The 15,930-nt window shown below is 40.8% G+C and overlaps 1 protein-coding gene across 1 annotated transcript; it reads right to left on the bottom strand.

The window, feature by feature from the left end:
• Window positions 1-52: 52 nt before the first annotated feature.
• FBXO7 (F-box protein 7) lies at window positions 53-14,348 on the bottom strand. The gene is made up of 9 exons (XM_063133443.1): window positions 14,120-14,348; window positions 9,883-10,183; window positions 9,417-9,644; window positions 7,814-7,955; window positions 6,687-6,770; window positions 3,848-3,940; window positions 1,778-1,954; window positions 1,308-1,345; window positions 53-796 (listed from the first exon to the last, which is right to left on the bottom strand). The coding sequence occupies exons 1-9, from the start codon at window positions 14,239-14,241 to the stop codon at window positions 386-388; spliced, it is 1,596 nt and encodes a 531-aa protein (XP_062989513.1). The 5' UTR covers window positions 14,242-14,348; the 3' UTR covers window positions 53-385.
• Window positions 14,349-15,930: the final 1,582 nt, after the last annotated feature.

The raw sequence follows: 15,930 nt of genomic DNA, 5'->3' as shown, positions 1-15,930 counted from the left end.
CACAGATATTTAATAGACCCATTTAAAGAATAAGACAATCCAGACCGAGATAAATGTTTGTGTTTAAAGTGCTCTTTATCTGATGCAGCAAAGGCCAACCACCTTTTGCTTTCTAAGAAGCAATTTGCAGATGGTAATGAAAAGAATAAAGTGTCCCACAAAGTTCTGTTGAAAAGGATCTCCAGTTCTAAGTGAGGCATCACTGGCTGTCTGCACTGAGTTATTGGGCCCAAGTCCCTGGAATCAAGATACCATAGTACATATGCATTACCATAATTTAAAAAAAGGCAGATATCAGAGCCCCGTAGATGAAGTATCCTACAGTTTCAAAGCAAGCCCAAGAACAGGGCAGTTTAAAATCCTAAAGCCAAGGTTAGAAGAGTCGTCACATGAACGCACGGCGACTATCGATCGGGCGGCCCCGGCTGGCTCTTCCTGGGAGTGTGGGATTGGGTTCTTGAAAAGGAACAAATGGATCAAAGGGGGGCCTGAAAGTAGGAAATGTATCCCTGAAAGGGGGAAATGGATCAAAGTGTGGCCCGAGAGGAGGGTATTGACTTGGAAGGTCCGTACGGCCAGGAAAGAGGGAGTGGATTGGGTCTCCAATGTATGAAGGTATTGGCCTTTCATCAAATTCACCGCCAATGATCATTGGGGGATAAAGAGGGTTAGGAGGAAAAGGATTGGGATAGAGGGGGTTGGGATGAAATGGCATGGGAAGGGGAGGAGGTGGGAGAAACATCATGTGCCTCCACCTCAGGGCATCCTTCTTCTGCTTCATCTTTTTCTTGTACAGCTGTAGAGGGGGAGAAAAAGCATAGCTTGAAGTCTAGAAGTGCCCATTGTTCTAAGAATGTTTCCTAGAACATTCCTATCTATAGCGATGAATGTTGACTGTATTTAGGACTACGCATTAATCAGAGTGCCAACCGCCACCCCCAGCATAATTGTCCCCAACAGAGCAGTGTGTCTTCTGAACAGCTTTGCTGTTTAGAGGAAAATGTCTAAGCGGGCTGGTCTCACTTTGAGCCTCTTATATTTAAGGCAACATTTTTACTTGGAATATAGAATTCTACACCAGAATTCAGCTCTGTTTTGTTCCAAAGTATTGTGCTGGTTAGCATCAAGGAGAACACTGTTGCTCACTAGCTCTTTAAAGCAAAACTTTGGCAAGGTGAAGAATCTGCCTTCTATGTCAATTGCAGTTAGCATAGGACTTCCTTGTACATCCCTTGGCTCTCCTGATCACATCTGTTCTTTTTAAGAAAAAAGCCCCATAGAAGAAGCAGATCAAGATAGCCACTTACTTCTTTCCAGTCTGTGTCTCGAGACCTGGCAACAGGATCTGCAAAGAAGCAGCAGAATTCAGTCTGATATAGCAATCCTATATTACATTTCTGTACAGCTGTGGAAGGCAAGATATTTCACTTAATGGAGGAACACTGTACTGATCGCACACCTTCCAAAAACAGGCCTTCTATAGTAGATATAATGCCAAAAGCCATCTCCAAGAGAGCTGCCTGTTGGCTGGATGCAATAATGCTGCTGGCTACCCTGAGCATAGACCTAGACGGTGCGATCTTATGCAAGTTTAGACAACAAAAAGTCTTACAACTAGCATGCTGTCTAAACACATATAAGATTGTTGTCTAAACATGCATAGGATTGTGCTTTTATTTAAATTAGCCTGCCAAACAACTTTTAGGCAGCTGGGTTTGGGATCAAGCCTCACACTTCACTTCTACACAGTTAGAAGAAAAGGTGCATAAGTAGGTACCTCTGAAATCTCGCAGGTATACGAATCTCCATAGTAGCTGATCATTTGAAGCAGTGTAGAGGTCGTGGCAAACAGCAGACAAAGAGATGAGCGAGCGGACATCCAATAGTCGGAAAATCCGGAGTTTCAGCTCCAGAGGAAGGACCACCAAGCCAAACACATCTGGTAGGTTCAAAGCTGATAGGACATAATGGGAGTGGAGTATTATTCATAATGCTATAGTAACTTGACACCGCCTTTAAAGAAATACTAGGAAGAGTCATCACCAAGACGCTTGAGAGACTCTCAGTCAGGATGGATGCTACTGGAATAGATGGACCGTTGGTCTGATGTGCTATTAAACCAACTGAAGTAATCATTGGCTGGCCCTCTAGGAGGTGAAGTCACTCAAAAGTGAACTCTACATGCTTAATGCTAACAATGACAAGAAACCTAAAGAGAGACCAGTAATTTGTCTACAGTATTTCCACTAGGATCTACATCTGAATTTCTGCAGCAGACATGGATGGTGGGTGAGAGTGTGAAAGATCACAAGGGACAGTGCCAGTTGCACACTGTACATCTCAGGTTAAGAGAAAGAAATTCCTAGGAAGTCCCCATCCCGCTTCCAACTTTGGAGGATGTCAAGAGTTGTGCCAATTCACCACTGCTACTGTAGCTACACAAGTCCCTTTGTAATGACTTCTCTCCCACATTTCAGTGGCCAAACAGTATCTCATACAAAATAGTATCGGGTCTAGCATTAGGGTTCCTACAGCCTGACCAAGGAACTCCATCACAGCTTCTATACCAGCCCCAGCCTGCACAAAAGTGTGTAGGAGATTTGGAGAAGGCAGGGAGAAAGGAGAAAATAATAATAATCCTGTTCCAAAAATATCTCCATTACAGTCATAAAACCACTAAGCTACAGGAGAAGACGGTAAGACTGACTGTCCAGAAAGCACCAACATTCAATGGTCTCTGAAATGCACACTAGAGCTTGGACAACCAAAGCCTCCACTTCCCCAGTTCAGGAACCAAACTCCTCAAGGAGTTACACAATGATATTAGCCATGTTCAATATAAATCATTCTATACACTTTTAGTCCTCAGCCTGGCCAAAAAAACAACAAAAAAAGTGTGTGTGTGTGGGGGGGACCTCATACACATCAAAGCTACTATTTTATTGTTAACTATATTGTCAAGCCACATAGGAAACAGCCTCTCCAGCTGGCTCAACAACAGTAGACATATTTGCCCCTTAAATGAAACATGAACCTTTTTAGACTTCAAAGGGCAGTTTCAGATTTTTATCTATTTCATTAAACTTTTCCCAAATTAGAAATTGGTGCTTATTCATTTCTGAAAGTCAAAGCTGCAATCACGACTACACTGCATTGATTTATGAGTATTGCCTAGGGGCTGGCTACCCAATCATCTATGGGAACTGGATCCCTTCAGGGCTCAGGCTCATCCTGACTACCTGAGATCAGAGGATAGGGATGAATCTTAAACAGAAGGGGGCAGGTATGTGGACCTAAAGTTCATACACATGCCTCCAGACACAGCTATCAACCCACAATGTATTATGGGACTAGCAAGCATCAGAGCACACAGCTGCTAGTGAGCTAGGAACAGATTTTTATTATTTTTATTTATTGCATTTATATCCCGCCTTTTTCCTCCAAGGGATGCAAGGCAGCGTACATAATCCTCCCCCCCCCCCTCCATTTTATTCTCACAACAACAACCCTGTGAGGTAGGTTAGCCTAAGAGTCTGTGACTGGCCCAGTCACCCAGTGAGCTTCCATGGCCGAGTGGGGACTAGAACCTTGATCTCCTGACTCCCAGTCCAACACTTTACACAGGCGGATCCTAGACGTATAGCGCTTATTGCCAAATCTGGTGGGGCTCTTCATCTAGTAACTGAAGGGCACAAGGAAGCTAATGGAGAAGTCTGAGGGTTAACTGATGTTGCACTCTCAGGTATCCTTGAAGTTGCTATGACTTTTCCAGCTGCTTTATCCATTGCATGACAAGCACTCTATTTACAAAGGATCCAAGCTCTGCCTCCTTCCTCGCTTCTCTTACCTTGTCGGGCAGCAGCCAGAAGAGGGTACACCAGCCGATCTTTAAAGAGACGAGACAGCTTCTGAAGGTCTTTATACACCCCTGCAACATTTGCTTTAGAAAAGGAAAGGTTTTAACATCACTGCAACTTAATGGAAGGTTTGTAAATAGCTACTCACCTGATATCCTTTGGCAAGTCTAAATCACTTTCAAGCAATTAGGCAGAAAAGATTTGGTTCTCATAATCAGATTGACAGTGTGCCACAAAAATTATAGCCATGCAGGATAGCAAAAGTTTTCATAAGCCGGTAGGCTTTTTGAAATTATGTGCAAGACTGAACAGTATAGCAACTAGATGGGAGTCAGTTTTGGCTTTTCATGCGTGGGAAGGCAGAGAACAAATGACATTAAGTTCAGTGTTAACAGCTACTATAGTGATAAAGAGTCTTAGATATTTAAGACTTAAGCTGGGTATTAAACTGAAGCCCTATTGAAAAGGTCCTGTGTCTGTTACATTCTGTGCTTAGATTTTCCAAGCTGTGGTTCCCTCTGCTGGTCAATTATATGCCATTACACTACAAGACTAATACAAGCAAGCAGACTGGTTTGAAGACAAGATTAACAGTATCCTTGTTCAGAAATGAATGCAGCATGCGTGGGTGGGTGAGCAGGAGGCAGCTAGGGGAGATCAGGGTTGCCCTTTTCAATCTCGGCTCTGACCTCGACATGTTCAAGGGCTCCATTTGTACATAGCCTACAAATGTAGGCTTTCCTATTTGTGCAATCTGTACACTGGATAAATGGAAGAGTACAGATCACACATATGAGAGCCCATGACCCACTTCCAATATAGCACTAAGCCCAAGTGTAGCTTCCACAAGAAAGAAGGGGCCCAAGGCTCAAGCGCTCTCTCCTCCCATTTCCTCCATCTGTGCAGCCAAAAAATGGAATATGTGAGAATTTAGCCTCACTGTAGAAGACTCCAGGCTTATTATGTGTAAACACGGAATTGTGGATTAAAAGCAACTCTATGCAGTTGCTAAGTAAACTAAATTCAAAATCTAGATTGTTCTGCTACTTTAGCAAAATGACAGTTTACTTTCTGTCACTAATCCTGGTTCACACCCAAGGACAAAGTAGGAATCTGCTAAAGCGAAACTAAATGCTTATTATTCCACCTCCCAATTACAGGGGAGAAGGAGAGGTGGTGATGAGCATGCAAGCTGGCACTTTGTGCAGGCTCATTCCTGCTCATCCAATTTATGGTTTAGTGTTACGTGTTAACTGGCCTTATAAGTGCACAGCCCCTCTGTAAACTCATGGAAGCTGGGAGTCAGGCGGGGAGGCACACACTCAGCCCTGAAGGCTACCTAGATATTGAACACTGAAAGGGCTATTGAGTTTAATCTGTAAATTCCTTAGATTTCTAGGAGTACCAGGGCTTGGTCATAATTTTACCAGAATATTTTAATGTACTTTAGATATGAGATATCACAACATTGCCCTTCTATAAATTTGGGCGTTTTTCTCTCTGTAGTTTTCAACAATTAGATACGGTAATGATAAAACAGAAAGTTATTACTGCAGGATTATATTCCACAACATTTTAAAGAAGTTTTTCTTGCAACACAGTTGCCGGTTCCCCTTGCAGCATATCATGAAACCTGCCCGCAGCAATTCTTTGAGTATGGTTTATTATTGAGTTCTCCTTTTCCACCTCAGTTAGCACAACCCATTGTACTACGATCACCATTTAACTGCTAATCAAAGTTATTAAGTACAAGTGGGAACTGGGCTGGTTTGCAATAGCACAAGATTATCTCAGGATTTCTTTTTAATGTTTCCAACAGAGTACGCTAAAACAGAGCTAGTTCTTTCGAAGAAGTTTCCAACACGACCAGAATTACAATATCATATCAGAAAGGAAGACAAAAGCTAGCACTATGCTAGGTATCCATTTTTGTTGTTAAGGCTTCTTCCCTCACCTACATATATAAATTATAAGCGTTGGTGACACTTCCCATATTAACAAAGCTGTTTTATCTTTTCCATTCCAAGACTCATGAAATACACTGTCCAACACTTGGCAGTCTGATTTAAGATTTCCAGCTTTTGTTCTAAAAAGCTAACACAAAAGTTCTTGTTTTTATGGTTTGGTAATACACTTGAAAAGAACTTGGGAGCTTTGGGTTGGATCCAATGGTGTCACTCCCTTCCCTCTGCAACTCCCCAAAGACACCCTCAAAATCTGCTCTTGAGGGCGGGACACACACACACCCTTCAAGAGATTTTTGAGCAGCACAGAAGACTGCAGGAAGGAGGAGAGGAGAAGCATATCCTGTCGCACTAGTGGACCTATGCTAATGCAACGCCTGATTTAACTATGTCTGTGAAAGGCTCTACTTTTCAGAGAATGGTGTTTCTGTGTCTTTCAAGCTTCTTTTCCATCTTTTCCCTGTCCACAGATTTCTACTGCCCATTTCTCATCTGTTCCCTGTGTTCTCCAGCCTTTAGATCAGACATTGATCACTCTGAAGGGGGCAAGTTTTTTGTTGCAATGTTTTTCTTCTATAGTACCTATCTACCATGAACCGCAAATATTCCCATGAAACTTTGGGAACAAGTTTGTTGGAAATCTCAAATACTATTTCAGTGTGCTGGTAAGATGCATGGTTACTGAATTGAAAATGTCTGCTGCCAATGGCCCTCTATTTCAGCCCTTTTCATCACTCATTTCATCGGTCACTATCCTCAATGTTACTATTCACGATCAAAATTAATGTTACATTTAATTCCACAGCCCCCTTGCAGTTTCTCAATGAAGACTGAGTCCACCTTAAAATCAGATTAAATCAGGTACCTGAGTCTTGAAAGCAGATGAAGGATGACGGCAGAAGCTGTAGCCTCTTGACACTTTTGATGTCACTGACAATCTTTAACATTGCTGCAAAACACACAAGGACACTAAGAACATCTGATGAAAAATTACTTAGATATCTTCTTACTCTTGGCAACAGTCCACATTCTATACCATGTGACTGCCCATTTGTTAACCCGAGATGAGAGGAAATAAAAATGAAAACTGAATGCTGCATTCTGCTTAGAACAGATTCTATAAGAGACACTTGCTTAAAGCAGCTTGTGCCAGCTTAAAATAGACAGACTGGCAGCAGCATCTATACAGAAAAAACTGCAAACAGAAAAATAAGTTCTATTATAACATTTGGGATTCATTAGTTCAGAGACAAGGTTCACTTACCTCTTTCATTAGTCAAAATATTTATTCACATTTATTTAAAATTAATTTAGGCTTCTTTTAAGGATAAACCCTTAAGAGTGAAACATCTTATTTTAATCTAAGACACAGTAGAATTGCACCTTTTGGTTCAAACACCTTCAAGGTAGCTCACAACATATGCTAGATAATGACCAGCACCTTAAATTGTGGCCAGAAACTCAGTGGTAGCCAATGCAGATGAAACAAAAGAATTATTATATTTGACCCATTCCTTAAAGCATATTCTGCATCCATAGCTTTATTCAGTACCATCTGAAGCTTCTGAATACTTGCATTTGTTATGGTTAGGTTTGTTTCACGGCAGGCCTATCCAGTGGAATTTTAGGATGTTTTAATAATGTATACTATGTTTTAAATTCAGTTTTATGTATTTTATACGTATTGTTGTTCCCCGCCTTGATCGAAACAGAGAGGTAAGAAATTTATTATCATTATTATTTATTTCACAGCTTGCGGGGCCAGGTGTCTGTTGCATGCAGCCAATACAAGACCAGTTCAGGCCCCAAGTAAAAAGAAACCCAATACATTCATGCAACAGAACAAAACACTGCAGTTTTACTTGATAGCCCACAGATTTCTGCTGTAGTGTCAGCACAAGACTCAATTGAAGCTCATTTCATGTTTCTCTAAGGGTGAAGGAATATGGAAGGTGTTAGCTTTCAACCAGAGGCGTTTCAAAATAGCCTTACCATTGACAACTATAAGGTCCCCCAAAGGCACACAGGTAAGGGCAGCAAAGCCATTTTCACAGAGAGGGTGGGTATACTGCAGCTTATAAATGCCTCTATTCCTCCATTTCTCAGGCATTGATGTTGCCTTTGCGTCTGTCCCCTGGGAATAATGAAAGACAGTTCATATGGAAGTCCTTCCATCTGTTCCTGAAGAATAGCCATCCTATAAATTTAAGAGACTGAACAGGGAATTTTACTCTACATGCTTCAAAAATGCATTTTTCATAGCTGACAATGTGAAGGTCACTTGCCATACAAGCACTCACACAAAAGGGTTTGAGCCTTAACAGAATACAAACTAATGATAAGAACAAGTTAAGGACAATGAAATGTACAAAATTTAATACAAAACAGATAAATTAAAAATAACTATTTTTTACATAGGAGCACTTGTAGTTCCAAATTTTACATCTAATGAATTACTTTAAAAAAATGCTCTCTTTCAAGTGGCCAGGCACGTTTCGACCAGAAAGTCTTCTTCGATAGCCAAACATCTGGCAAATAAAGACATGGAAACACGAACAGTATTCATTAGTGCCTTAGAAGGAGAAAGGGAAGAATTGTTTTGCACACACAACACATAATCTTTACAGCTATGTAGGCTTTTATGCACAGGAAATTTTTATCAAATGGGGCTGACTGCTTTATATTATTCTCAAGTAAAATCATCACTGATTTACTGAAATACACAATAAATATTCCAATTATAACATTACTATATTAGTGTGTACACACATAGAGAAAAACAAGTAGACTACTTACAGTAAAACATTTCAATTCCTGTTATTTTTAATTTATCTGTTTTGTATTAAATTTTGTACATTTCATTGTCCTCAACTTTGTTCTTATCATTCATTTGCCATACAAGGACATGATTGCAATAGAGTTTATATTGTTCTATCTTATACTGAACAATATTGGACATGTGCAAGTCATGCACAGTACTCATCTAGAAATAGGAAAGACAGCCATGCTGGCCATAAGAAAAATTCCAAAAGCCATATTAGCGCAATATCTTTGTTAAAGTAATTAAGGGTCACAAAACAGTGTGCAATATTTCAAGTTCTTCAGAACTCTTCATCACACAATATAGTAAACAAAGGAAACAGGAGGTGAAGGGGGAAAATAGCTGGTGTTCAAGCCAGGAACTCTGCACTGAGTTACAGTCTTAAGATGGAACTTGTGAGGAGGCTGCAGACATTCAAGTTAGGCTCTATTAAGGGTCGAGATAGCTTCAGTTGCATCTAGGACTCCCCCATATTTTAAAAAAATATAAAATCTATCTATTACTCAGAACTGTTGAGGGAACTGCAATTCTTCATCCTTTTTAGGATTAATTTACTTCCTATATGACTTTCAAGCAAAATGTATGTGTGATAGGGGTAGGGGCACTGTCTTTCAAAGAACATTAAAAACAGGTAAGATACCAAAAATACATCAGTAAGCTGATCTTTCACTTGTAGACAGACAGTATTACCTCTGCACCAAGCCAAGAAGCACCCACCTAACTCATCTTAAAATTCCCATTCAATTTCAGAGAAAGCTGATCTTCTTTGCTTACTTGAGGTACATATCCTGTCTCCATCATGATAAGATGGATTAGAACTATCAAGGCATCATTGGCGCTGGTACACTCTGCAGAGTGGTAGAGGGTCTGAAGCGAGTGCGGAACTTGCCCATCTGTAGCTTCACAGCAAAGCATTGGCTCTGAAGGATAAGAACCTGTAGCTTCTTGGAGGTCAAGGTCATCTGGGACAGTCTCTGAAGCAAACTCTTGGCTCGATCCTGCCTTGAAAGGACAGCAATAGAAACAAGAGAACATTCAAAAAGTTATTACCTAGCTGGGCAAACTGACCAAGAAGGAAACAATGAAGCAATGGCATCATTATTATTATTAATTATTATTATTATTATGAGAAACGTGGCCTCTCTGAAGGGACTTAAACAACTCCAAGTATCTTTTCAGTTCTTTCCATACTCAGTAGTCACAAGTGCAGCAATGGTGTCTTCAGTTCCTATAGGCTTACCGTATTGTCGCTCATTTGAACGTCATCTTGGACTTTATGGTCTGCTATGTGTCCATTGTGTCTTTCACTATCTGGGTTCCTGGACTGGCTGTGGTATATAGCTGAAGTGGATGCCTCATGATTATTCTGCAGTGGAGGCAGGGATGAGGAGGGAGGTGGAGGTAATCCAAGTGCGTCATCAGCATCTTCTAATTTCAAACATATCAAGTCTCCTGAAACAATCCCAAATGATGCTAGGTTCTCCTGGTCTCCAGTAAGGGAGTCTTTGTTGTTCAAGGTTATTGCAAACTTGGTATCAGAACTGCAGGGAAAACAACATTGTATAGAGTACACAGTTGTACTGAAGCACAAATTCCAATTACAGACCAGGTGATATCCCTAAATATCCAACTCCATGACGACTGCAATGCAAACTGTGGGAATACAAAGAAAGTACACCAATGCCAAGAAGTTATTTCACTTTCTCCTATATGCTTACTTTAGCCCAATGCAAGCATACATGTGGTTACTCAGTATTATTCACAGAGCAGGGTATGTCTGACAGATTGAACTCCAGGATTTTTTTAGCTGACTACCTCAAGTAGTTAATGAAATGAAATGAAGTAGACATTGGCCAGTTCAGGCATTCACTTAAGTTGTGGCTTAGAGAACGAGCCCGTCAGCCTTAGGCATGCAAGAGGAGTTTCACTTTAGAACAAGCCACATTTCTTGTCTCCTAAGTTTGCACATAAAGCAGAATTGTAAGTGAAAGCAAAAGCTTTCACTCTCCTTCTGTCATGTGTGAAGAAGAAAGGAGGGTGAGCACAAAATCACCTGAACTGCTCCAATGGGTGAATTAATATTAGTTAATATTAGCATTAGCCCAACCCTAACCCTATCCCCACTATATCATATTTGAAATAGATTTAAAAAACTGTTTTTAAGACTATATGTTTGTGTATTAGCAGCAACTAAACTATTAATGACAAACCACTGAAAAAAGAGGAAGTCATCCATATGTTTTGTTAAGATGTACCAAACATAATGATTATGTAGCAAACATAATGATTTTTCAATTAATTAAATTTAGAGAAGGTTTGGCAAGAATATGAAAAGATTAGAACAAGTGGTAGAGGTGTTGAATTAGCTTGGCATTACAGATATCATCCAAGCAATGATGAAACATTTCTTTTTTTCAAAGAATGTATTGTTTTACTGATGACTTTCTTTATTAGAAAAAGTTCATCTAATAGTTACATGGCATAGCAAGCAAGCCTCTTATGAGAAAGTGCTGGCAGCTCTCTATTTCCAGGCGTCACAAATACCTCGCTTTACCCAAGATTTTCATAATTACCTTTGACTTAAAAAAAAAAAAAAGTACTTTCAGTCTCAAAGGCTTGTGTAATTGCAAAGCTTTTATATACAGGTCTGATTCACACATGATGCTAACCCATGATGTATTTAACCCATGGTTAACCCACAGTTGTTGCCCTACCCAGAGTTTGTCTAGCAGACGATCGAACAGCTATGGTTAGTTTTCTGAATCCCTAAGTTGTTTGTTTCCCTCCTCTTTCTCCAGCATCCTCCTTAAATGCCAACAGCCTTTGTGCCATTGCAGTACTGGCCTGTAAACAAGCTGGGTGATTTTATTATTTATTTTATTTTATTTCTATACCACCCAGTAGGTGAAGCTCTCTAGGTGATTTACAACAGAGTTTTTGACAGCTCTTGCCCACTATCCTTGTAACCTGGTAAAACCCATGATTCTGGATTCACACATAATGACAACCCATGGTTTAAACAACTCAGAGTTCACAACTCCAAAACAAACCATGCATTCTCTTTGTCGGTTGTTTGTGGTGAACAACCCATAGTTAAGCCATAGTTCTGGGTTTAGTAATTTCTGGCTGGTTGGTTGTTTTATTATCATCATTGCTGTTTATTTTGTTGTTGTTTATTGGTGTAATGGAATTTAACATAACCTGCCTTGAGAGAATTTTTACTTTAAAGGCAGCCTAAAAACAGCTTAAATATATGAATGAATGAATAAAGCACATATTTCTTATGCCGTAACAAGTAGGGGCAAAATGGCGTTGGTTTCTATTTCAGATGAAGCCAAGAAATGAAACTGGATGTGAAATCTTATTCTAGACTTTCAGTTTCACAAGTGCCAAGTTGCCAGTTCTGCAATGCCCTTCTAAAACTTCATTTGTTCTCCTGAACAAATCATTCAATGGAACAGAAAGGACCTGATTCTAGCAAGGCCATTATAATGCTCAAAATCTTTAGTGAGACTGGCAATAACTTGATGAATGGGTAGAGCACTAGAGTTCAACTGATGCAATCCCATGCACAGTTACTTGGGAGTAAATTCAACTGAAATTAACCATTCATTTCTTAACGTACTTCTCATACATTAAATTAGGCTTCCTGTCACTTTCTTCAATTGTGCATTAGCACATTTTGGAAAGTCAAGAGTCCTGAAGAAAATGCCTCACCACTCAATAACAAAACTCCTAACCTAATGTAACTCAGTGAGATTCACAGCCAGTAAGGATATGAACCCAGGTCTCCACAGTCCTAGTTTGACACCCTTAACAACTTGAATTAGCTTAATGAAAGAGCTGATACCTCCCAGTGCCTTAAAGCAAGGAAGTCTGTAAAGATGCATAAGTGTGGTCATCCAAAAAAACCTCTAGAATCATAGAATAGTAGAGTTTAAGGGGCCTATAAGGCCATCAAGTCCAACCCCCTGCTCAATGCACTATTCCACCTTAAAGCATCCCTGACAGATGGTTGTCCAGCTGCCTCTTGAATGCCTCTAGTGTGGGAGAGCCCACAACCTCCCTAGCTAACTGGTTCCATTGTCATACTGCTCTAACTATTCAGAAGATTATATTATAATTAGCACCAAATACATCAACACTCTGAACATTTCTTGGTGCACAAATATTAATCCTTCTACAGTCATCTTACCATCAGTGCTTTATACAATCACCAGCTTTGGTGGCCTGAACTGCACGACAAACAGTTTCAAAAAGACATATTTCCATAGACATGCCTCAGCACAGTAATTATGAACAGAGGATGGAATGAAAACCAAATCATTTTGAACACAGCTACTCTCCAGTATTTAAGATCCAACAAAACATGCTTTCAGTATTGCAGGTACCATCACAGAGCCAGAAATCTTGGCACTTAATTCACCTGAAAGCTGTACATCACTTCTATTGACTTTTAATGGCTATAAAACACTTAGAGAGCCTATCTCGGCTAAAGAGCAAGGTATAAATACAATAAATAAATAAAGCCATGTGAAAGAGAGGGAAAGGCTCACCCACAACTTACTCCTGTACAGTCTGGCAAAGGATAGGAAGTTATATTCTGAATAGTTTCTTTTAAAATAAATTTATCTGTGGGTTTGTTTGTTTGTTGTTTTTGCTGTCACTAGTTCACTAGATTGGGTCTTCTCTGATTTTTTCTCTGTAAACCACCTTGAGCTTTTCTTTTTGTAAAGGCAGTGTATCAATATTCTTAAAATAAAATAAATCAGAGATAAATAGGCTTCATAGAATCATAGAACAGCAGAGTTGGAAGGATCCTACAAGGCCATCTAGTCCAACCCCCTGCTCAATGCAGGAATCCACCCTAAAGCATCCCTGACAGATGGTTGTCCAGCTGCCTCTTGAATGCCTCTAGTGTAGGAGAGCCCACAACCTCTAGGTAACTGATTCCACCGTCGCACTGCTCTAACAGTCAGGAACCCACCCTCTCCGCTTTCAGCAGTTCCTCTCTTCTGCACCCATAGATTATTCCTACAGAGCCTGGCAAAGAGTATATTATACAGAGAGAATTTGTTTAAGGACATAAGAAGAGCCATGCTGGATCAGACTGAAGGCTCATCTAAGTCCTGTATTCACACAGTGGCCAACCAGCTTCCTGTGGGAGACCCCCAAATAGAACATGAGTGTAATATCACCCTCATGCTCCCTAGCAACATAAACACACTGCCTCTAGTACTGGAGGTATCATATAGCCATCAAGACTAGTAATACTGATAGCCTTATCTCCCATGAATGTCTCTAATCAATTTTTAAAGCCATCCAAATTGGTGGCCACCACTACGTCGTGCGGTAGCGAATTCCACAGTTTGACTACACTTTCTCTCTTACCCGACTGCCTTCAAGCAATCTCTCATCGTCAAGTTCACACATTTATTTTCCCATATACCCCTGTCACGGTTCGGTTCACACGTTACCTGTAACCCCAAGTGGGCAAGAGGGTCTGGCAAAGGTGCGCGCGCAGGTCCCCTAGAGTTGGCTCCGCCCCTGGCAACTCCAGCGGAGCCGTTTGCTTCCTCACCCGGACTCGGAGCTTCATAGCGGCGGCGAATCTTTTCCTCCCACCCGCTCCCCCTCCCACAGGAGCCGAACAGGCCCCTCAGCAAAGCTGGTAGCGGAGGAGGCCGTAGCGAGCGCGGGGGCTTCTGGGTGTCGTTGTTATTGTTAGTTTTGGTTGGTGAGGCGCCGCCTCCTTCCCCCATCCAACCCCGCGACTTCGAGATGACGTAAAGCCGCGCCCACTCCCTCACCGGCTGCGCCGCTTCACGCAGCTAGCTTCTAACAAGCCGTCAAACGAACCTGGAAAACAACTGTGTCGATCGATGATTCGGTTTTCTTCAGATCACCCCTTTTCTCCCCCCCCCCTCCACACAAGCGATCGATAGCTTCCGTGCTCTTCTTGACTTAGCCTCAAGGCGCCCGCGCGCTTCTCCGTTCTTTGGTGCCTGTATATACCCAAGGGGATCCATCCTATGTATGTTTAGACAGAAAGCGGTTCCACAACTCCTTTTTCCTGGCGTTGGACGTTTTTCTGACTGAACATGCATGGGATGGCCCCTCAGACAAAAATAAATCCCACAACTCCCAGCATCCCAGACAGAATGGCTGGAGGATGTTGGAAACTGTAGGACTCAATTCTTTTTTTAATCATGGAAAAAAATATCGGAATACACGTAAGAAAATAAGGACAACAAAAAGAAGAACGTACTAATAAATCAAAATCATTAAAGAAAGAGGAATTCACTAACGGGGAAAAACTATAACTGATATGCTTATGGCACATCTATATACTAAAACTGCTTAAGTAGAAGCTCAATACCTAATGAAAATAAAAACACAAGTTCCACAACATATAAAAGGCGCATGTCCGAGTATATTTCATTTTGTATGTGTTCAATATATACAGGCAGCTAGTTGGTTTGAATTTTATCTAACGTTTGAAGAGCTTCAAAATAAATAAATGGAAACCATGGTGCTATAGGATTGGTTGCTTGCTACACTTGCTGAGAAAATTTATGTCTCAACATGATTAGGACGCTAAATTCCCAGCCATTAAAAGTTTAATCCAGGTCATCAAAAGCCACTCAGCTCAAACAAGAATGTCCTGAAAAAAACATTTGGAAAATGCTGAGTAACTGCTGGCAGTTTACCAGTTTCTGGTGTCTGCCCCGGAGCGGGAAGATTCTCTGCTTGTGAAGCTGAAAGTTCACTGGACCTGAAACATAATGATTTAACAACGAATAGTCTTGCAGCACTTTAAAGGCTAGCAATGGCCATACTGGCTGGGGGATGATGGAAGGTGTAGTCCAACACGTCTGGAGGCCGCCAGGTTGGGGAAGGCTGGTCTACTGTATATAAATAAAACAAATATTAGAAAAATGCTAGAGGTCTCCAGTGTTTTCTCGTCCAAGGGAACCAATACGCCTGGAAATTTCCACTGCTCAAGGATTTGAGGAGCACACTATAATATTATAGACAGCAGAAACTGAAGTGCTTTAGCAGTACTGGCTGGAAAACTGGCCTTAGAATAAACTCATGCTTCTTTACAACTTTTCCTAGCCATTTACTTTCTATTCGGTCTTTCCACCGAAGTAGCACTCAAGAAAATCCATATTAAAAACAAAATCTTAATTATAATGCAGAATAAAAACAAATCAATTAACAACACAATGAAAAGCAAAACAATAACAGAAATAAACCGCCCAGAGAGCTTCGGCTATGGGGTGGT

This window comes from Elgaria multicarinata, chromosome 9, assembly GCF_023053635.1.
Source record: "Elgaria multicarinata webbii isolate HBS135686 ecotype San Diego chromosome 9, rElgMul1.1.pri, whole genome shotgun sequence".
Taxonomy (NCBI): domain Eukaryota; kingdom Metazoa; phylum Chordata; class Lepidosauria; order Squamata; family Anguidae; genus Elgaria; species Elgaria multicarinata.
Note: the sequence above shows the minus strand (reverse complement) of the source record. Positions and strands in the feature narration are given on the sequence as shown.